Source organism: Sorex fumeus, unplaced genomic scaffold (assembly GCF_029834395.1).
Source record: "Sorex fumeus unplaced genomic scaffold, SorFum_2.1 ptg000002l, whole genome shotgun sequence".
Classification (NCBI taxonomy): Eukaryota; Metazoa; Chordata; class Mammalia; order Eulipotyphla; family Soricidae; genus Sorex; species Sorex fumeus.
Genome location: NW_026606059.1, coordinates 15,818,864 through 15,840,539, shown reverse-complemented (window position 1 = coordinate 15,840,539; position 21,676 = coordinate 15,818,864). Strand labels below are relative to the sequence as shown.

General features: G+C 43.7%; 1 protein-coding gene across 4 annotated transcripts in view; it reads left to right on the top strand.

Moving 5' to 3' along the window:
• Positions 1 to 974: 974 nt before the first annotated feature.
• Positions 975 to 21,676, top strand: part of LRRCC1 (leucine rich repeat and coiled-coil centrosomal protein 1) — a 37,881-nt gene continuing 17,179 nt past the window's right edge. Inside the window, exons 1-12 of one of the 4 annotated variants that reach the window (XM_056108052.1) lie at positions 975 to 1,113; positions 3,090 to 3,295; positions 4,268 to 4,333; positions 5,541 to 5,708; positions 11,619 to 11,794; positions 11,888 to 12,019; positions 13,669 to 13,862; positions 14,127 to 14,271; positions 15,941 to 16,089; positions 17,330 to 17,534; positions 19,258 to 19,397; positions 21,423 to 21,624. In XM_056108052.1, the coding sequence (XP_055964027.1) occupies positions 1,031 to 1,113; positions 3,090 to 3,295; positions 4,268 to 4,333; positions 5,541 to 5,708; positions 11,619 to 11,794; positions 11,888 to 12,019; positions 13,669 to 13,862; positions 14,127 to 14,271; positions 15,941 to 16,089; positions 17,330 to 17,534; positions 19,258 to 19,397; positions 21,423 to 21,624 (1,866 nt within the window). In that variant the 5' untranslated portion in view covers positions 975 to 1,030. Of the gene's footprint in view, positions 1,114 to 3,089; positions 3,296 to 4,267; positions 4,334 to 5,540; positions 5,709 to 11,618; positions 11,795 to 11,887; positions 12,020 to 13,668; positions 13,863 to 14,126; positions 14,272 to 15,940; positions 16,090 to 17,329; positions 17,535 to 19,257; positions 19,398 to 21,422; positions 21,625 to 21,676 lie in introns of those variants that run through there. The other 3 variants (XM_056107875.1, XM_056107943.1, XM_056107987.1) reach the window with 3 other exon arrangements.

The following is a 21,676-nucleotide window of genomic DNA, read 5'->3' as shown; positions in this document are numbered from 1 at the left end:
CTTGACCTAGCAAGACTGTTCAAACAATTTTCTCCCACAAACCATCCCCATAACCCACAGCAAAGGAGGCTTGAAAGTTTCTGTGCTAGACTAAGGACTGAACATGACAGCCTCTCAGTATCTGTATTACAAACCCTGATGCCCAAAAGGAGAGAGAGAGTAAGGAAGGTGCCTGCCCCAAAGGTAGGGGGTGGGATGGGATAGGGGTGTCAAGAAGGATATTGGAAACATTGGTGGTGGGAAATACACACTGGTAGAGGGATGGGTATTCATCAGCGAATGAATGAAACTCAATCCTGAAAGCTTTGTGACTGCATCTCATGGCGATTCAGTAAAAATAAATAACTTTTAAAAAAAAAAGTTTCTGGCTATTCCTAACACTCCTATGCAGATCCAGTCACACTGACAAGCTTGCCAAGTTCACTGCAGGCAGGAGGGAAACAAAGGTACTGAGCTGTTCCAAACTGGCCTGAAATCGCTGTTAAGTCATCTGCAAAGCAAAAAAAAAAAAAAGAAAGAAAGAAAAAATTAAAAACCTCATACAAAATAGCCACAAAGAAAAAAGATCGTGGCTGTTTAACATCCGCAAGCCTGGAAGATTTCACTTGAGCATAAGCCCCAAGATTAAAATCACCAGAAGAGGGGCTGGAGTGATAGGACAGCGGGTAGGGCGTTTGCCTTGCAAACTCCACCGGGGTTGATTCCCAGCATCCCATATGGTTCCCTGAGCACCGCCAGGAGTAATTCCTGAGTGCATGAGCCAGGAGAAACCCCTGTGCATCGCTGGTGTGACCCAAAAAGCAAAAAATAAATAAATAAATAAATAAATAAATAAATAAATAAATAAATGAGAAGGAGGGAGGGAGGGAGCCCGACTCCCGCCTGCGCGAGAAATTGACAAGCGTCGGTTGATGGGCGGGTCCTGGGCCCGCCCCCCACGGCCGCAACTTCCGCTGGCCGGGGGGCGTGTTCCGGGCTCTCGGACCCGCGCTGGGCGCCGGTTAAGATCTCGCTGCGTGGGGCCGGAGCCATGGAGTCCCAGGTGGAAGCGGAAAACGAGGACGGCGACAGCAGCTGCGGGGACCTGTGCTTCATGGACAAAGGCTTGATCAGGTGACGGGCCGCGGCGGCGCCCCGAGGGGGACCTCGCCCCGCCCCCGCCCGCAGCCCCACCGGGGGTCGCACGCTCGGAGCGAGTCCCAGTTGCTTTGCTCCCGGGACTCCTGGGCTGAGCAGCCGGAGCCCGAGCCGAGCCGCGATCGCCCTGAGCCGGCCTAACCCGCCCACCCCCACCCCACCCCACCCCACCCCTGCCGGATGCCCCCTCGCCAAGGGGTCCCGCCGGGGCGGGCCCGGTGATGGGGTGGGTGAGGGGGTCTCCGCTTCTCGGATCTTGCTTGGCTCCTTCTCTTGAGAAACAGGGTTTGACCCGGAGGGGGCATATGTGCCGTCGCCTCTCTTCTCTTTATCCTCCGCTGCCTCATTTCGATCCCTTCATTCATGCTGCTCCATCCGCAGAGTCGAGCACCCAGTTGAGTTCTGCATCTCCTGCCTGCCTTGCTGTTGTCTCTTTGGCTGTTCTTCTAGGCGCTGCTATGGCATATTTCAACATGTTTTCCAGTTTATTTTTGGTTTGTTTTGCTTTTTCTTGGGGGATGGGGCCACACCCGGCGATGCTCAGGGGTTCCTCCTGGCGCTGCACCTGGGAATCACTCCTGGCGGTGCTCAGGGGGACCCTAGGGGAATCGAACCGGGTTCCCCGAGTGCAAGGCAAATGCCCTCCCCACTGGACTATGACTCCGGCCCCTCGAGTTTATTTATTTATTTTGCTTTTTGGGTCACACCTGGCCATGCACAGGGGTTACTTCTGGCTCTGCACTCAGAAATTACTCCTGGTGGTGCTCACGGGATTATATGGGATGCTGAGAATCGAACCCAATCGCCCAGTGCGAGGCAAAAGCCCTACCCGCTGAGCTGTCACTCCAGCCCCTCTCGTTGAGTTTATTCTTATTTTAAATTCCACTGTGGTAGCTTGGAAGCAGACCACGACTGTGTTTTCTTTGCTTCCCAACTGCCTAACTTCGCAGGGCTCTGTAGTTGAGCCAATCACAGAAGTCTGACGTTTGACAGTCTGTGTCCCGGCTCCTGGTCTCTTCCATCCAGCACCGCAACCTTTGTGCTCTTTCCTCTGTTTTGGGGTCTGTAGTCTTCAGAAGATCCAGTTAGCAGTAACAGTCATTGAGAACCTGAAAAGCTGACTTCATTTTGGAGGCGATGCATGACCCATTTCAAAAGGAGGGAGAACTTTTCACAGGAAATAGCGATAACTGTTTAAGTAACCTTTGTAAACTGGACATAGCCATGGCAAATAGTTAATGAAATATTATAAACCTCAGTATCAGATCTGGATTTACGCCCCATCAGATAACAACGACGAGAATTTGGACTAGTTATTTAATTTATGTCAACTTCAGCGTCCTTAGGATGCTTTCTGCTTAATGTTGTGAGGACTTAACAAGATTGGGAAACTGAGAATTCGAGAAGGTAGTTGATTTACTTGAACTATAGTTTAGTTTATTACTTCTTGTTATTGTTTTGTTTGGGGTCACAATCCGCAGTGCTAGGGCTTACTCCTGGCAGGGACTCCGATGCCAGGTTTGGACCAAGGTCTGCTGCTTGCAAGACAAGAGCACTGCCCACTAGTCTCTCTAGCCTTTTATTACCTTTATAGTCCAGAGCGAACGTGAAATAGGATATTACTGCCTTCACTCCGTACTTATGACTGTTCCCCCTCCATATATAGAAGTTCAAAATGCTGTCAGTTGCTTAATTTGAGTGTGTGTATTTTAATTATTTAAATGGTCCAAAATACTGATTCATGTTGCAAAAAAAAATAGGCTGTTGTGTTATGAAATATAATATCCTGTGAGACATTTCAAGTCTAACACAAGTAGATAGGATTTTATTATCGAATGCACAGAGCACATTCTAAATATCTATAATGCTGTTTGAAAAATTTTAATTATTTGGTTATGATTTTGAGATGCATTTGGGGAGCCTGTCTTTAATTGTGTGATCTTCTTTTGTAGCATATCAGAGTTATCTTTAAATTCAACCCTGAATGGCATCAATCTTCACTGCAATAATATCTCAAAGATTGAAGCCATTGACCATATTTGGAATTTACAACATCTAGACCTGTCATCTAATCAAATAACTCGCATCGAAGGGCTAAACACACTGACGAAACTAAGCACTTTAAATTTGTCCTGCAATTTGATCACCAGAATAGAAGGTTTGTAAGTGATTTTTATGTTTGCCTGAAGAAGATGATTTAAGTCTTCTGCCCGAAAGAGTCAATAAATCATAAACTTTAGGAAAAGGGCTCCAAAATCCATTGTATAATGTTGAAAGTAGACTATAGACCGAACATGATTGCCACTCAATGCCTCTTTTGCAAACCACAGCACCCAAAAGGAGAGAGAGAGAGAGAGAGAGAGAGAGAGAGAGAGAGAGAGAGAGAGAGAGAGAGAACACAAAAGGGAATGCTCTGCCACAGAGGCGGGGTAGGATGGGGTTGGGGGGTGGGAGGGCTACTTGGATTCGTGGTGGTGGAGAATGGACACTGGTGGAGGGATTGGTACTCAATCATTGTACAACTGAAACCCAAGCACAAAAATTTGTAAGTCTAGAACTGTACCTCATGGTGTTTCAGTAATAAAATTTTTTTAAAAATCCATTGCATAAAAAATTTTATTAAGAAAAGTGTATTACTTCTTGTTATTGTTTTGTTTGGGGTCACAATCCGCAGTGCTAGGGCTTACTCCTGGCAGGGACTCCAATGCCGGGTTTGGATCAAGGTCTGCTGCTTGCAAGACAAGAGCACTGCCCACTGTACAGTCTCTCTAGCCCTTTTATTACCTTTTTTTTTTTTTTTTGCTTTTTGGGTCACACCCGGCGATGCATAAGTGTTACTCCTGGCTCATGCACTCAGTGATTACTCCTGGAGGTGCTCGGGGAACCATCTGGGATGCTGGGAATCCAACCCCGGTCAGCCGCATGGGAGGCAAATGCCTTACCGCTGTGCCATCGCTCTGGGTCCCCAACCTTTTATTATCTTTTAAACTACTGTGCAAAATGACAGTTAAACCACTGTGACTATTATCAGACAGTAGATCTGCTTCTGAACAGTCTGAAATACTGTTAGAATGTTATGAAACCCTGATCAATTGATTACTTGATTTCAATAAAGGCTATTTTATTTTAGGGCTTGAAGCACTGATTAATCTGACTAAATTGAATGTATCTTATAACCAAATAAATGATCTTAGTGGTAAGTAAATCTGCTTATGACTTTTATAGTTATGAATGTTTGACATACATAATGAGTTGATTGAGTTTGGCACATTTGAAACAAAATCTTAATTGAGTATTTGACCAAAAATTTCTCATTCAGAAAGGGTGGTTCAGTAATAATTCTCTTTGGTTGGTGTTAAAAAGTTGCACCAAAAGGACGAATAAAAGCTAGAGCAATCAGTAGCGGAAGAAGTTAGGGTAGGAAAGTCCTACTTTAGGAGAATCTAGGGGTAGGGGAAGTACATGGCAGTACTAGGGCTTAGTCCCAGCTCTGTGCTCAGGGATCACTCCTGGCAGTGTTCCAGGGATTACGTAATGTGCCAAGGATCAAACCCTGTTCAGCCATGTGCAAGGCAGTCTCCCTTCCCAGTGTACTAACTCTTTGGCCTAGTTGAGAACTATTCCTATAGTCCAGATGAGACATAAAGGGGAGCAGTAGAGAGATGATGCAGGGGGTACCCCGTACATGCAGCTGACCCTGCCTCCGAGCTCCTGAGCGCAGAGCCAGGAGTAAGCCCTGAGCACCACCAGGGTGCCCTCCACCCCAAAAGAAGGATGATGGGGATGTCAACTAGAGTAGAAACTGTAAATATGTTTGACAAGTAGAGTTCATGGAACCTGTGGCTAGATTGAGATGAGGAAATTAAGGTAATGGAGTCAACGATAATTAGCTGTTGAGTTTTCTCTATGGTACCCAGAGAAGAATGGTTTTCTAATGTAGGAAAGACCGGGGGAGGGATGAATTGTCCTATATGTACATGAATGAATGTAGTATATGTAATGAATGCTCTAACATCTGTACTCTAGATGTTATGCTAAAATCAAGAAAATGGAAGTGTTTGCTAATACCCAACAATGATGTATCGAGAGAGCCCATAGGTGTTGCTTTATGCTTACTCTTGTATTAAATTCACTCATTGGCCTGGGAAGGTTCATTTGAAGAGGGCCACGGCCCGGAACTTCTGGACTGAGGCCTCAGAGATTCTGAACCTCCTTTTCTTCAGAACGACTTTTGACTCTGCCATTATGCTTTTCTCCGAACGCTTGTCCACAGCGAGGACTTAGCTCTTCCCTTTGCCTCTAGGATTATCTACGTAAAAATTATCTTCAAATAGTTATGACTATGTTAAAATCTATTGGAAGAGCTGCTGCCATGACATCAAAAGATTTTTTTCCTATTGCAGGTTTGATTTCTCTCCATGGGATTAAACATAAACTTAGGTATATTGACTTACACAGTAATTTTGTAAATAGTGTCCATCATTTACTTCAGTGTACTGTGGGGTTACACTTCCTGACTAACCTTATTTTGGAGAAAGATGGAGAAGATAATCCTGTCTGCCATTTACCAGGTATGAGCGATTAATGTAATACTTTTTGTAACTATTAATATTTAATATGCCTTTGTTTCCTGCAACTGCCTCTTATTTATCTAATGCTTTGTAGCTTGTTATTATCACGATCACTATCACCCCGTTGTTCATCGATTTGCTTGAGTGGGCACCAGTCACGTCTCCATTCATCCTTGTCACATGCTAGTGTAGCCCAATGGCATACTTGGGGCTCTTTCAGGGTCAGGGGAATGAGGACCATCATTGTTACTGTTTTTGGCATATTGAGTACGCCACGGGTAGCTTGCCAGGCTCTGCCATGTGGGTGAGACACTCTCGGTAGCTTACCGGGCTCTCCAAGAGGGATGGAGGCTTTGGGGTTATCCTCTCATCACCTTTACAGCTTGTTATTATGTATTTAGAAAAATACAGTTGCAAGTTCTCTTAATACAGAGTGTATGTAATACAGAATGAACTGTTAAGTACTTACATGTAGACACATTTTAAGTTTGATATGTGGCCTCAAAGTTAATCTTTAGGATATATTATTTTTTAAAAAAATTGATTTATTTTGCTTTGGGGGCCACACCTGGAAGTGCTCAGCGGTTACTCCTGGCTTTGTGCTCAGGAATCACTCCTGGTGCTGCTCTGGGGACCATCGGGGACCATAAGGAAAGCTGGGGATCCAACCTGGGCCAGCTGTGTGCAAGACACCCTACCGCTGTACTATCTCTTTATCTCCCCATTATATTTTTATAGAAGGCCTTGCAGCCCTAAAAACATATAGAAGCTCTTTACCTATTGATTAGTCAATTATCTTTAAGACAACTGTTGAGAAAAGGAAAAATAATCAAATTACAAAATAGTATGTGCATTGCCTTATGTGTGAATAGTACATTTAAAACGTTTTGTTTTGTTGAGTATATACACAACCTAGAAGAATACATTATATATACATAAAGTCTGCATGTCTATATACATCTACATGTATACATATGTATATATAGAATCGTATATATTATATCTAGAAGTATGCAACAGATTAAACTGTTCTAGCTGGCAAACTACAATATTAGATGATAGGAAATTGAAATGTGGAAAGGTAACTGGGAATCAAAGTTAAGAAAGCTTTATCCTGTATCCCTTTTGAATTTTGTACCATCTGTGTTAAATTATTGACAAAATTTAATAGAGACCACCAGTGGTGCTAGCAATGAATCAGACTTAGGACCTTGCACATACTAACCTCTACCACTTGGAGCCATACCCTCTGGTTATTATGAATGATTTTTTTTTTTTTTTTTTTTTTTGCTTTTTGGGTCACACCCGGCAATGCTTAAGGGTTACTCCTGGCTTTGCACTCAGGAATTCTGGTCACGGTCCTCCCGTTGTTCATCGATTTGCTCGAGCGAGAACAGTAACATCTCTATCATGAGACTTGTTGTTACTGTGTTTTGGCATATCGAATACATCACGGGTAGCTTGCCAGGCTCTACCGTGCAGGCGAGATACTCTCGGTAGCTTGCCAGGCTCTCCGAGTGGGGTGGAGGAATCGAACTCGGGTCGGACATGTTGGCCGCTTCTAAGGCAAACGCCCTACCGCTGTGGTATCGCTCCAGCCATCAGGAATTACTCCTGGCAATGATCGAGTGGACCATATGGGATGATGGGAATTGAACCCAGGTTGGCTGTGTGCAAAGCAAATATCCTACCCGCCGTGCTATTGCTCCAGCCCCTATGAATGATATTTTTAAGAAGAAAGCAAAATACTTCTCTGGGTTTTTTTGGGGGGTGGGGGGCGGTGGGAAGGAGGCTGGGAGGGGCTATTTCAGGTGGTGCTCGAGGCCCACTGCTGGCTCTGTGTTCACTCTTGGTGGTGCCAGAGATCAAACCAGGCTTGATCATGGACAAGGCAAGAGTCTTAACCCCTGTACTGTCTTTCTGACCCTCAACTTATTAGTTAGTGGAAATATTCCCCAACTGGTGGACTGTTGCCGCTAGAGCGAGAAGACTCAGGGCCAGGCTGGGCGTGTAAGAATACTTGTATTTCTCCAACCACGCGAGAGCGTTGGGACACGGCAGCCCAGCCAGCACCCGCAGCTGCTTTGGTTCTCTGTGGCCTGAGCATCTCATCCCCTGGGTCTGGATTTGGGTCCGGGTCCAAGCTAGCGTGCGGACTCTGGGCTTAGCAGTTTCCTTAGAAGGTTCGGGTTTGAGTTAAAGCCAGCAGCAGAAGAAGCTTGGAGCCGGATGGAAGAAGAAGTTGGAGTCTGAACACATTAACTGTTCTTCCTGGCGTCTGTATCTGGCAGCTACAACTGGGATCGAAGTTTCCATCCTTTCCAGGAAGGAGTGTTTTACACACAACACAGACCAGAGGTGAAACAAGAGCTGGCTGCATGCACGCAGACTTGAGAAAGAACCAAAGGGGCAAATGGGCAGTCATGTGCATTTAAAGGGGTGAATGGTTTACATGCAGGAAGCCCAGATTTTATCTCCATCACCTGGTGGTCCCCCGAACACCACCAGATCAGTGAACTTGGAATAACCCCTGAGCACTGCAGGATATGACTATCCTAACCCTGGGGGGGGGGGGGGGGGATGTTGTGAAAATTGGTTACGTTCCTGTTCTTGTTCTGGGGCTCTTCCCAGGATCTAGCTGTAGAGTCAGCCTTGACTTTCTGCCCAGAAGTCTGAGGCCAGTGCAGCTTTGGTATCTTGCACTTCAATTTCTACAACATTTCCGCTACATTAATCCACTGCCAAGGGTTCGTAATTCTCAGTAAGCGACAAAGGAGCATTGTATAAGGCACTGTTCTTAGGCTGGAATTTTGCCTGTCAACACAATCAGTGATGCTGCTAATGTGCCATTTGATGAAATTCAGATTCATTGAAATTGGCAAAGATAAAGCAGATCAAACTCATTTCTAGAACTCATCTCAAATTCTTAACCAAACAATCAGGCACAGGTGTAAAATACTTACATTCCAACTTTACATTATCCGGATCTCCTGGCTGCAAAGGCCCTGTCCCATCATAAATATGCAACTTTCAGGCTTCTTTTGATATGTTATTTCACAGAAGTGTTAGTAGGTGAGGCTGGAACCATAGTACAGCAGGTGGGTTCTGGCCTTGTAGCCAACCTGACTGAGTTCACTCCCTGGCACCCATCCTTATGTTCCCCTGAGCACAAATTCCTGAGTACAGACAGTCTTTTGGATAATTTCCGAGGACTGATTCCTGAATCCAGAGCCAGAGTAACTCCAGAGCATCACTGGATGTGGTTCCCCTGCAAAAAAAGGAAAGAAAAAGAAATACCTTAGAGACCAGGTTTGAAAGTTAGTCCAGGGGATAAGGCGTTTGTCTTGCACACGGCTGACCCAACTTAAGTCACTGGCATGCCATATGATCCCCCGAGCCCACCAGGAGTGATTCCTGAGTGCAGAGCCAGAAGTCACCCTTGGGCACCACTGGTTATGGCCCCCAAACTAAAAATATATCCCTTGGATTTTAAATTACAGTTGAGGCGTAATTTTACAGGACTATTACTCAGTGGTTAACTGCATGGTAACATGCATGGTAACATGCATGGCACCATAACTAATGAAGTAATAAATACTACAGTTATAAAGAAAATAAGCATGCTTGGTCTACTCAGTATTTTATAGATTACAATTTGGTTTTGGGGGAGGAGTTGTTTTTGGGTTTTTGGTGGTTTTTTTTGTTTTCCTTTTGTTTTTGTTTTTGTTTTGCTTTTTGAGTCATACCTGGCCATGCTCAGCAATTACTCCTGGCTCTGCACTCAGGTATTACTGCTGGTGATGTTCCAGGGACCATATGGGATGCCCGGATTGAACCCGGGTCAACCGCGTGTAAGCCAAACACCCTACCCACTGGACTATCACTTTGGTCCTGTGGCCAGAAATTGTGCCTATGACCCAACCTGCCACTCCTGTTCTTAATCTTATAGGGACAAAATGAGTGTGCTTATCACTAATAATAGAAGCACCACTAATAGAATTGTGACTGGTTGTATTATCACCCTGGCTAATACACCCTGGCTAATACGTATTCTAATCATCACTTGATCACGTGATCACTTGACTTCCCGTTAATCATCTACTTGCTTGAGCAGGCGCCAGTAACATCTCCATTTGTCCCTTTTTCGTGCTAGTGTAGCCCAATGGATTCGTTTGTTCTAGCAACACAAAGAGCCTCAAACCGATGATTCAGGGTCTTGACGAAGAAGTCTGACCATCTGGTAGGTGGGCAGCCACATGGTCTTTTGACGTCCTGTGGGATCCAGTCGGTAACGGCTCTAATCCAGCGGTCATATCCAAATCTCATTACGTGACCAGCCCATCTGATTTTCGACACCTTGGCAAATGAGACAGCGTCCCTGATTTTTGATCGTCAACAGATGTCAGAACTCCAGATTCTTTCTCTCATTTGAGTGAAACGTGATATTCCAAGCATAGCTCTTTCAATTCCTCTTTGGGAGACCTGAATAGCATTCTCATCCTGTTTGCTTAGGGCCCAGGTCTCTGAGGCATATGCTAATGCAGGAAGAACAGTGGAATCAAAGAGATGTGCCCAGAGCCGGAGGTTCTTCGTCCTCTTAGCTATTTCTTCGAAGCTCTTGAAGCGGCTCTTCCAAGCCGCTCTCTTCTTCCTGCCCAACTCAGGTGCCAGGTCATTCGTCCTGGTGACTTCTTGACCTAGGTACACATAACTGTTGCATTCGGAGATGGTCGTTCCATTGAGAGTGAATGGGGCGTCAGGAACAAGGCTGTTTCTCATAAACATTGTCTTCGTAAGATTCAGCTGTAGTCCTACTTTCCACACTCACGGTCAAAGTTGGTCAGCATTTGTGCCGCTTGGCTGATGTTTGGTGTTATTAGAACAATGTCATCAGCAAAGCAGAGGTGGTGTAGTTGCCGACCATCGATCTTCACTCCCATTCCTTCCCATTCCAGTTGTCGCATGATGTTCTCGAGGGTGGCACTGGAGAGTTTCGGTGAAATGGTATCATCCTGCCGAACCCCTCTTGACATCGATGATCACTTCTTTGTAGAATGGTGAGATCCTGGCAGTGAATCCCTAATACAGCTCACGGAGGATCCTGATGTACTGAGTTTGAACGCCCTGATCGGCTAGGGCTTCAATGACTGCTTCCGTCTCAACAGAATCAAAGGCCTTCTTTAAATCAATGAACGTTAAGTAGAGCGGCATCTTGAACTCCCGAGAAACCTCAATGAGCTTGGTTATTGTGTGGATATGGTCGATGGTGCTGAATCCTTTGCGGAACCCGCCTTGTTCGCATGGCTGTCCTTCATCTAGTGTTCTGCCAATCCTATTCAGGATGACTCGAATGAATAGCTTGTAGGTGACAGACAAGAGGCAGATCGGGCGATAGTTGCCAGTGTCGTGGATGTCTCCCTTGTACAGTAGTACAGTCCTGCTGGTTTTTCATTGGGATGGAACCTTGCATTCAGACAGGTAGCTTGTGAAGAGCCGGGCTAGTATATTGTGACTTTCTGTCTAAATAAGATAGGCATTTTTGAAAAGATAAATATATACATGATGAGACGTTACTGGGCCTGCTCGAGCAAATCGACGATCAACGGGAGGGCCTTTATCTTATCTTTATCTATTTTAACTTTCTGATCTTTATTCTAAAGGGTTGATGGTGAAGGTGATGTGTGTTTATTTTATGTTTCATAATTTACACACTGATAAACTGAAGAATCACTCTTCTTAGAAGTTTATTGCATTTCAGGACTAATTTTGCCATTCAGATAACATATCTGGTAGTTGATAAATTTACCTACAAATAATCTATCCCTGCCCCCCCTCCCCCCCCCCCCGTCCCCCGTCCCCGGTTTCTCTCTCCAGTGTTTGGCTTTTCATTCTGAATCATTTGTTTCCAAGGGTACAGAGAAATTCTGCTTCAGGCCTTGCCGCAGCTTAGAATCCTAGATTGCAAGAACATATTTGGGGAACCAATCAATATCCCAAAAATGAATTTTTCACGTCTGCAGTGCTTAGACGGTCTTTTGGATAACTTAGTTTCTTCAGATTCTCCTCTAAACATAAGTGAAGATGAGGTAGGGGGACTTTTTTCTCATTTAGAATAGATTGCAAATTTTAATAACAGACAAGTCCACCTGGACAGGTTTCCATGTTTTTTTGTGTTGTAGATCATCAGTTGTGTGCCCAAGGTTTCGCCGTCCATCAATGAGGTCGCTCCCATGGATCAGTTCGCAAGTACCGAAACAGATGCTGCTTTGACATCTCTCATGTCTGAGTGTCCGTCTTCTGAACCAGAAAAAGTAAGTTATGAGAAGAGTTTTCAGAATGAGATGAAGTATCAGATAAGAAATCATCCGACTTTATCACCTAATCACTGGAATAACTACTTTTCTATGTTTCTAAGCAATGATTGCTTAATTTTTGTTTTTGTTTTGTTTTCGGGGCTTACTCCTGGCTCAGTGCTCTCCTGGCAGGTTCGGGGGACCTTATGGGGCTGGGACCCGCGTCCATTGTACTCTTATTCTGGCCTCTTCTTGTCCTTTAAATCTTGGTTAAGCAGTTTCCTTTTTTCTACTGTACTTCACATTCTTTCTACCCACCAATCTTTGATTTCAACCTTAAATGAGTAACTTTTTTGGTTCAAGGTTTATTTGCATAGAGAAAATGTGAATTACTTATGACCTCTGCTGTCCCTTCAGTTGTTTAATGACCAGAATTACTTCAAGAACTTCGCTGCATCCCAGATTAGTTTACATAGTAGTTCCTGCTTCAGTTTCCCTGTCCAGCAAACACTCATCAAACTTGTCTCTTGTAATCCCCCTTAACCTCTCTTTATGGTTCTCAGGTTTTCAGAATCTTTGAACTCTGTGGATGAATGCAGTTCCCAGAACTTTTTCTTTGTTTCGTGCATTTTTCCTTTAGCATGATTGCAGTGTTCTCTGGTAATAATAACATTGTTTTCTGGAACACAAAAACTCCCAGAAAGAAGGAGATTTTTATATCTCCACTCTCTGAGTGAATGTCAGGTTGACCAGGAGGGCTGTTAGTCAAATGTTAGTTTGACTTAGAAACTCGGCAATTTTAATATTCCATTTTCATCCTCAGAATGGGGTACATGTGGAAAGTGGTGGAACGGGAGTGGAAAATGCTTCTGTGGTTCTGTGGGCTGTTAATAATCCAGAACCGTTACAGCTGTCACAGCAGTAATGCTCGATAGACTTTGCGTTGAGTGCTCGTGACAATCGACGAACAACAGGATGATCTTGATCGTGATCGTGATCGTTTCTACATAAGTCTTAAGTCTCTGGCATGGAAATGAATCATGTGCCCTCAAAAGAAAAAAGTAAATAAAAGCAAAATATCATACTCTGATCTTCTGCTCTATTCCAAGTTGCAGCTCCCTACTAAGTCAGCTGTTACTCACTTTCTCTGGTCTCTAAATAGTTGGGGGAGGGGCAGAGGGAGGTGTTAGACTGTCCAAGAATTCAGGATTGTTGCCTCCAGAGTCGATTTTGTAGGAAAAGTCTTGACTTGTACTGGCCAGGGGCCGAATCCCTTATCTTTAATACCAACCACACTTCATTTATAAACCTTTGAGCTTGTGAATGGGCTGGAGCGCTAGATCGGTGGGTAGGGCACAGGACCGACCCGGCCGATTCAATTCCTCCGCCTCTCTCAGAGAGCCCGGCAAGCTACCAAGAATATCTTGCCTGCATGGCAAAGCCTGGCAAGCTCCCCATGACGTATTCGATATGCCAAACACAGTAACAAGAAGTCTCACAATGGAGACGTTACTGGGCCCACTCGAGCAAATCGATGAACAGTGGGAGGACAGTGACAGTGACAGAGCTTGTGAAAAGTAATGAAAACTTTTAGGCAATTTCTAATTTTAATCTTTCGTACTGAGTTGAACTTGTCAGAAACTTTGTTGGTCTTTTTTTTATTCTAGGCTTCTAACTCATTAGCAAATGATCTTCCCAAGAAAGATACCAGACCAAAAAGACATCCGGATTTTACTTCTGAAAGTGACTATGAAAAAAAAGAATCCAGCAGAAGAATTCCTCGAAGATCAAAAATTCCTTATTATGCTAGAAGTATTCAGCCTCTTAAGTACCACAGTAAAAGTAGCAGCACTTTTATAAGGTAGTTTTAGAACAAGTTAAGGCACATTGAAGTTAATACTACTGTTTTCTCCCTTAAAGTTCCCCTATGGTGATAATTTTCCTTTTTAAAAATTAAAGATTTTACTTTTGGGGGATTCTGGGTAAAATTTGGTCAGTATATTTATATAAAACTCATATAAGAGGAAAACCTCTTTCTGTGATACGGGTAATTACCAAAGTTATGAAAAACATTACAAATATTATGCATTTCTTTGGGCTATTGCCTATGTTTTATTCTTTACAGCTGTCGTAGAATCAAGCAACTGCCCTTAAAAGATTTACATGTAAGATCATCTACAGTGAGCACAAATTTACTGGAAGAATCAGAAGAGCCAAAGAATGAACTGTGTAAAGTAGAAAGAAACGACTCTGAAAACAGCACTTACCGGGTAAGATTAGATTTAGAAAAGAATGAAGAATCTTAGTTTTTTAAAAGTATACAAAGTTGGTCTTAGAAAAAAAAAATATTTGTTTTTATAAGCAAACATATCATGTGTGGTTTTATTGAGTTGATGAGATTGAGTTTATTTTACCACTCCTGATTTTTAAATTCTGTGTAATATTTTGGTAACTTTCAAAGTAATAAGAATAACACTGGGCTAGAGCAATAGTAGAGCGGGTAGGGTGTTTGCCTTGCACGAGACCAACCCGGGTTTGATTCCCAGCATCTCATATGGTCCCCTGAGCACCACCAGGAGTGATTCCTGAGTGCAGAGCCAGGAGTAACCCCTGTTCACCACTGGCTGTGACCCCCCCCAAAAAAAGCAAAGAAAAAAAGGAGAACACTTATTTTAGATAAGATTTCAGTGAAATCATGTCATGGTCTTGTGGAAGATGGATATTGCACATTTATTTAAGATCAGATTTACATAAAGTTTATTTGTCACTTTTTTTTTACCATTTTTGCTGTTTTAAAATTTAATTTATAATTTAATCTCTGCGAAGTACACAGTTGCAATGTTGTTCATGATTGGGTTTCAACTATATAATGTTTCAACATCCATCCTTCCACCAGTGTACATATCCTACCACCAATGTCCTCAGGTCCCCCGGTCACCACACCTGCTCCCTGTAAGCATGTTACATGCTTATTTGAGGAGAAAAAAATTCAAATTATTATTTCATGAATCAGTGGTTTTTGACTTCTTGAGTCTCAGGCCCGTTAGTTATCTAAGGACACCTCTGGGTCTTCTCAGAGACCTCCACCTTTATATGCGCTCACCAAATGTGTATAATTTCAGCATAAACCCTCGTGTATTTTACAGGAAGAGGTGTTTAAGAATTCTTAGTATACTTTAATTTGTTTTGTTTTCAATTAACTTGTCTTTATTTTATCTGTGAGGTACTGATAACTTTTTATTGAGTTGTGCACTATTCCTCCAGAAATGCAATTTATTTTTATTTATATTTGGTTTTCAAACCACTGCCAAGCTGTGTCAGGGTTTACTCCTGGCTCTGTGCTCAGGGATCACTCCTAGCAGTGCTCATGGGCTGGAGATCAAACCCTGATAAACTGCTTGAAGGCAAGCACCCTGCATGCTAAACTGTCTTTTCAGCCCCAGCTGCTTTTAAAGCATTTCAGATTTTCCATGCTATTGTTTTCCTCCCCCTTTTTATGCATAGAGACCTTAGTAGCACTGTCTGTAGCACTGTCCTCCCATTGTTCATCAATTTGCTCAAGCGGGCACCAGTAACGTCTCCATTGTGAGACTTGTTGTTACTGTTTTTGACATATCAAATACGCCATGGGGAGCTTACCAGGCTCTGCTGTGTGGGCGGGATACTCTCAGTAGCTTGCCGGGCTCTCCAAGAGGGACGGAGGAATCGAATCCGGGTCAGCTGCATGCAAGGCAAATGCCCTACCTGCTGTGCTGTATTATGACAAATCATTAGCATGGTTGTTTTGTACCATGAACCGTTCTGCACCACTTGACTTTCATGAAACTGTTGAATTCTCACCAATGACCTTAGAAATGGATTCCATATTACAAATGAGGCAGTGAGGGGTGAGGTACCTCTTCTAAATTCCCCTTATACTATTGTTTCATTTTTATTCAGGCACTGGTTGAACAACTAGATCAAGAGAGAGAAAAAAGATGGAAAGCTGAACAAGCCGAGAAGAAACTTCGGGATTATATTGATGAACTTCATAAACATGTAAATCAAAAAAAAGGTATTCATAGCTTGGCCCTACTTACCACAGAAAGGTAAGTGTAAATGTCTCTTAACCGGATATAGACAAACCGGATAAAGAGTACCCAAATTAGGGGCTGGAGCGATAGTACAGAGGGTAGGGTGTTTGCCTTGCACGCAGCCGACCTGGGTTCGATTCCCAGCATCCCATATGGTCCCCTGAGCACCACCAAGAGTAATTCCTGTGTGCGAAGCCACGAGTAACCCCTGTTCATCACCAAGTGTGACCCCCCCCCGCCAAAAAAAAGCCAAAAAAAACAAAAAGAAAAGAAAAGAATATCCAAATTAGAACTGAAATCCTGTCGTAATTAGCAATAGCAAGACTGGAAACAGCGTGATGTCATCTTGAAGATGTAGTGCTGCCTTACCTGCTATATCAGTGGCGGAGTCAGGGAACGTTTATTTGAGGCCTCACACTTAGGAGGTCAGGCATGTAAATAACATGAATAGAGACTAACAGCCAGGATTGCCGTTTTTCTGTCCACACTGTCCTCCCGTTGTTCATCGATTTGCTCGAGCAGGCCCAGTAACGTCTCCATTTTTTTGAGACTTGCTGTTACTGTGTTTGGCATATTGAACACGTCACGGGTAACTTGCCAGGCTCTGCCGTGCAGGCAAGATACTCTCGGTAGCTTGCCAGGCTCTCTGAGAGGGGCGGAGGAATCGAACCCGGCTCAGCCAGGCTTGCTGCGCTCAAGGCAAACACCTTACCGCTGTGCTATCGTTCCAGTCCCGTTTTTCTGCATAGTATCATTTTATGTAAAGGACAAGAATGGGCAAACTCATTTGCTAGATGTTGGGCATCCTTGAAGGCACACACTGTATCTTACCCATGTTGTTTATTTTTTTCCCCACACCTAGCACAATATGAAAAAGTATCTAAAAAGTTTTACTATTATTTGAACAGTAGAGTTCACATAAGATTAGGTTTCATTTGACAGGAGATTGATAGGATGGGGGAGAGAGTGTGTCATTGTTGGAAGAGAACAGGCTATCTTGGGGCAGGGGCGGGGCAGTGGGGATTGTTTTATGCATGACACCCTGCCGTTAATAGGATTATAAATCATAGCACATCAAATTTTAAAAAAAGATTATTTTGATGAATTTATATGAAACTTTCTACTTCTTGGTGCAGTATTAGTCTGAGGGAAGGGGCATAATATAATTCTGTTCTCGCCTTTAATGCTGACTACCAGTTTTATTCCTTCTGCATGCATAATAAGCTTCTAAAACCACATTTGGTTTCTGCTATAGGCTAAAGGAAATTATTTTCAAAGAGAGAAGTGCCAAAGTGCAACTCGAAATGATGGTTCACAAACTTCAAAGTGAAATTAAAAAGCTAACTATTGAACTGATTAAAGCAAGGAATCAGCAAGATGATCACATTGAACACTTAAGAACCCTGGAAAAGTCACTAGAGAAGATGGAGAGACAAAGGGGACAGCAACAGGCTGCACAGGTGATGCCCTTCCAGCCTGGCGTGAATCCGTGTTCTCCCTTCCATCATCCTAAAGCAACGTATCCTATAAAAGTAAAGGGTGTTGGGCCAGAGAGCGAATGTAGTGAGTTGGGAGTTTGCCTAGCGCACAGCCAACCTGGGTTCTGTTCCTGACATCCCATAAGGTTCCCCGAGTCTGCCAGGTGTGATTCCTAAGTGCAGAACCAGGAGTTACCCCTGACTATCACTGGGTGTGGCCCCCAAAACAGACTAACAAAAAAATTAATTTAAAACACTCACACACACACACACACACACACACACACACACGGTGTTAGACTATATGCAAACATTAACCTGTGCAATTACTTCCGAGTTCAAGCTATCAGCACTTACAAAACCATTATTAGTAGAGTGTCTAGAAATACTTTGGCTCTTAAATTCTGGGAAAGCCAAATTCTCAAAGAGCCTTTGAAGGTACTTGGAGTTATTTTCACATTTATGCTTCGTGAACGGAAATAATCGTTAAAATCAGTGATGCCAAGTCATCGTCTATTCTTGTGTTTGATGCTTTCGACTCTAGTCCAAATATCAAGCCCACCCCCACAACCCCACCAACATTTTTCTGCCATCAACAATGGAGCCACACCCCAATCCCCCCCCCCCCCCCCCCCAGCTAATCCTGTCTCTGTACTCAGGAGTCATTCCTGGGGAACAGCACTAGTGATCACTCCAAGGTTAGCCAGATGCAAAGCAGACTCTTGAATTCCAGTACGTTATAGTCAACCCTCTTTAAAAACAAAAAAATGTTAAGATCAATCTAATTATTTATTTATTTATTTTATTTTTGGGTCACACCCAGTGATGCACAGGAGTTACTCCTGGTTCAGGCACTCAGGAATTACTCCTGGCGGTGCTCGGGGGATCATATGGGATGCTGGGAATTGAACCCGGTTCAGCCATGTGCAAGACAAATGCCCTGTCCTCTGTGCTTTTGCTCCAGCCCCACAATCTAATGATTTCATCACAAAATTCTATTTTATAGAATAATGCACTGGGGGAGGAGTTATCATTTAAAAAAAAAAAGAGTTCTTCTCTAAATGGAATCTTTGGGTCTGGGAGATACGAAGGCAGCTGGGACGCATGTAGGCATGCACTGAAGCCCAGCACCATGTGGTCTCTGGGTGTCCCTGAGGACCTCCAGGGTGGCCTGATGACTCAGGCCAGGATACTGCAGTGCCCGGGGAACACCACAGCCTCACCAGCTTCATGGGCTGAGCATCCCCGGAGGGTCCCCCAAGCCTCCTGTGCACCACTCGGGGCCAAAAAAAAAAAAGTTTGAAAATATTCTAGGGGCCGGAGAGATGGCTCAGTGGGTGGCGCATGCCCCCGACCTGAATTCATTCCCCAGCACCCCATGTGGACTACTGAGCCTTGCAAAGACTTTTTCCTAAGGACAGAGCCAGGAGTAAACCCTGAGCACCACCGGCCGTCGCCCCCAAAACAAAAGTAAATAAATAATAGAGTTTGGGGCTGGAGCGATAGTACAGGGGTCAGGGTACGTGCCTTGTATGTGGCCAACCTGGGCTCTCCCCAGCACCCCAGCTGGTTCCTGAGCTCCTGCAGACACGATCCCTGTGTGCAGTGCCAGGCGTGAGGCCTGAATACCGCCCTGTCTGAGCCCAAACCAAAAAATACACAAATAATAAAATTATACTCTACCTGTGTACATTTTTTTTCTCAGATGAGACTCATCCAAGAGGTGGAGGTGAAAGCTGCCGCTGCGGATAGAGAAATCAACCTGCTTAGGTCTTCCCTGCACCAAGAAAAAGAGCAAGTGCAGCAGCTTCATGATCTCATTGCCATGAAGGAGCAAGAGTACAGGTGAATGGGCGTCTCGTCAGGGAAATCCGGACTCTCAAATCTAGAACACCGCTGGGTTCTTCTCTCGGCCTCATACCTGAAACAAGACAGTGATTGAGCAGCGGTAATTTCTGACACCGCTTAAATTTACTGCGTTTATATGCACATTTGAGTTAATTTGATGCCAGCAATAATCAAGAGCTAGGATGTTTGGGGGGGAAGATCTCAGGCCGCACCTGCTGGTGCACAGGGCTTGCTCCTGACTGCTCAGGGGTCGCTCCGGGAGAGACTCCGGGAACTGTATATGTTCTGGGATCCTAATGCAGATCAACCGTGTGCAGGGCAAGCCCCGCTGTGCTGTCTCTTCAGCCCGAAAAGCTAGGGTTTTTTTTTTTTTTTTTTTTTTTTTTTTTACCTATGTGTTGGGGATTCGGTAATTTCAGTTCCTAGAAATCTGATGTCTTTTGTCCTTAAACTATTTTTATTTCACGGCCACTTTGCCCTTGTTTTCTGCTATGAAATTCTGTGTACATCAGTTGTAGAGTTCCAGATTGGGGTAGCAACAAATAAAGACGCTTCCGTCCTTGAAGGAACTGCATCGCCAAAGCCAAATAGATTGGGAAGGAGGAGAAAGATAATGTGAGATTGGTTCATTGATGGGTGCAGGAAAGCATGTACGGTTACAGAAGTATGACTGCATCAGAATTTTTTAGTATTGGAAACCAATGGTAAGCCATTGCAATTTTATTTTTAAGACAAAGTAGAAGAGAGTCCAGGGCCAGAGAGCTAGTCCAGGGGTGAGGCACTTGCCTTGCCTGCGGTAGACCCATCTGAGCACAGAGCCGGAAGTAAGCCCTGAGCACTGCCACTTGTGGCCCAAACACAAAATGAAAAGGGGGAGGAGGTGGAGGGAGGACGGAGAGTGATAGGAAAAAAAGGGGGGAAAAATGAAAAACATTTCAAACTGTGTAGGTCCAGGGGGTTGTAGTTTTATAGTTATCAACCCTGTTCTGTAGAGTTCCATTTGAGCACCAAGCCGGAAATAAGCCCTGAGCACAGCCAGGTGGTGTGGCCCAAACACAAAATGGAAAGAGAGAGAAGGAGAGGGAGAGGGAGGGAGGGGGGAAAGGAAGAAGAGTGATGGGAAGGGAAGGAAAAAAAGAATGAAAAACATTTCAAACTTTGTTGGTCCATGATGTTTTATAGTTATCAACCCTGTTCTATTGAGTCAGTAACTAAAATAATTTTTCTTTTTACCTACTTACTGCCCTACCAGTTGAACTGTAGATTGCCATGGAAGAATTATATGTGTTCTCAAACCTGTTTTGTTTTTGTCCTTATATAACTTAAATTTTGATGCTTTGGGGAAAGTGGTTATTGTGGGGGCGGGCAAGACAGCTGCGAGAGATGATGATAAAAATCACAAAAAAATATATAGAATTTTGCACTCAAGTTTTCTTTATAAATAGATCTTTTCGCTTTTTTTACTACAGTTGAAAGAAGCCAAAATTGTAAATGAAGGATTTTGTGTTATATTTATCTAAGAAAAATAGCGGGGGAATCTTAAAGAAGGAATTCATAGTTGTTAGATTAAAAAGCAACACCCCCAATGAAAATATTAGTGAAAATTTTTTCACCTTATTCTTTTATCGGCCAGGCACCAATACCAATAGAGCCGGATTTAGTGTATATCAGAGACTGAGCAAAAATAGAAGATATAGAAAGTATCCAAGTAGTAGAAGAAAGTGGAGCAGCACATGTGCGTAAAGAATTTTGGGAGTTCCAAAATGATTCTGAACTACCAGTAGCGTTAAGATTCGGTATATTCCTCCTGTTCTCGTCACCACTCAGTTCACACCCACATAAAATTCCTCCACTTGCTCTGCCGTACCTTGCCCTCTCTCCGTGTTTGAAATTGAGGAATTTAATCTCCGAGCAACAATGAGGAATGTTGAATATTTATTTAAGAACACTTTTTAAAGGCCTTGAAATTGATTCTTTCCCAATGAATAGCATCCTGGGATTTTTTTTTTTTTTATCTTCCAGGAAAGAACTTGAGACGCGGCAGTTTTTCACTGAAGCTGCCTTTGAGGAAGCTGTCGCTAAGGAAGTCGCTAAAGAGGAGAGGAAGCACGAGCAGGATATAAAAAACTACCAAGAAAAAATTGAGACATTAAATCAGCAGTATATAGATCTGGAAAATGAATTCCGTATCGCTTTAACCCTTGAAGCCAGAAGATTTAAAGACGTAAGGATCTGGCATCTTAACTCATTAAATCAGAGTCACGCGTGGTCTGCCG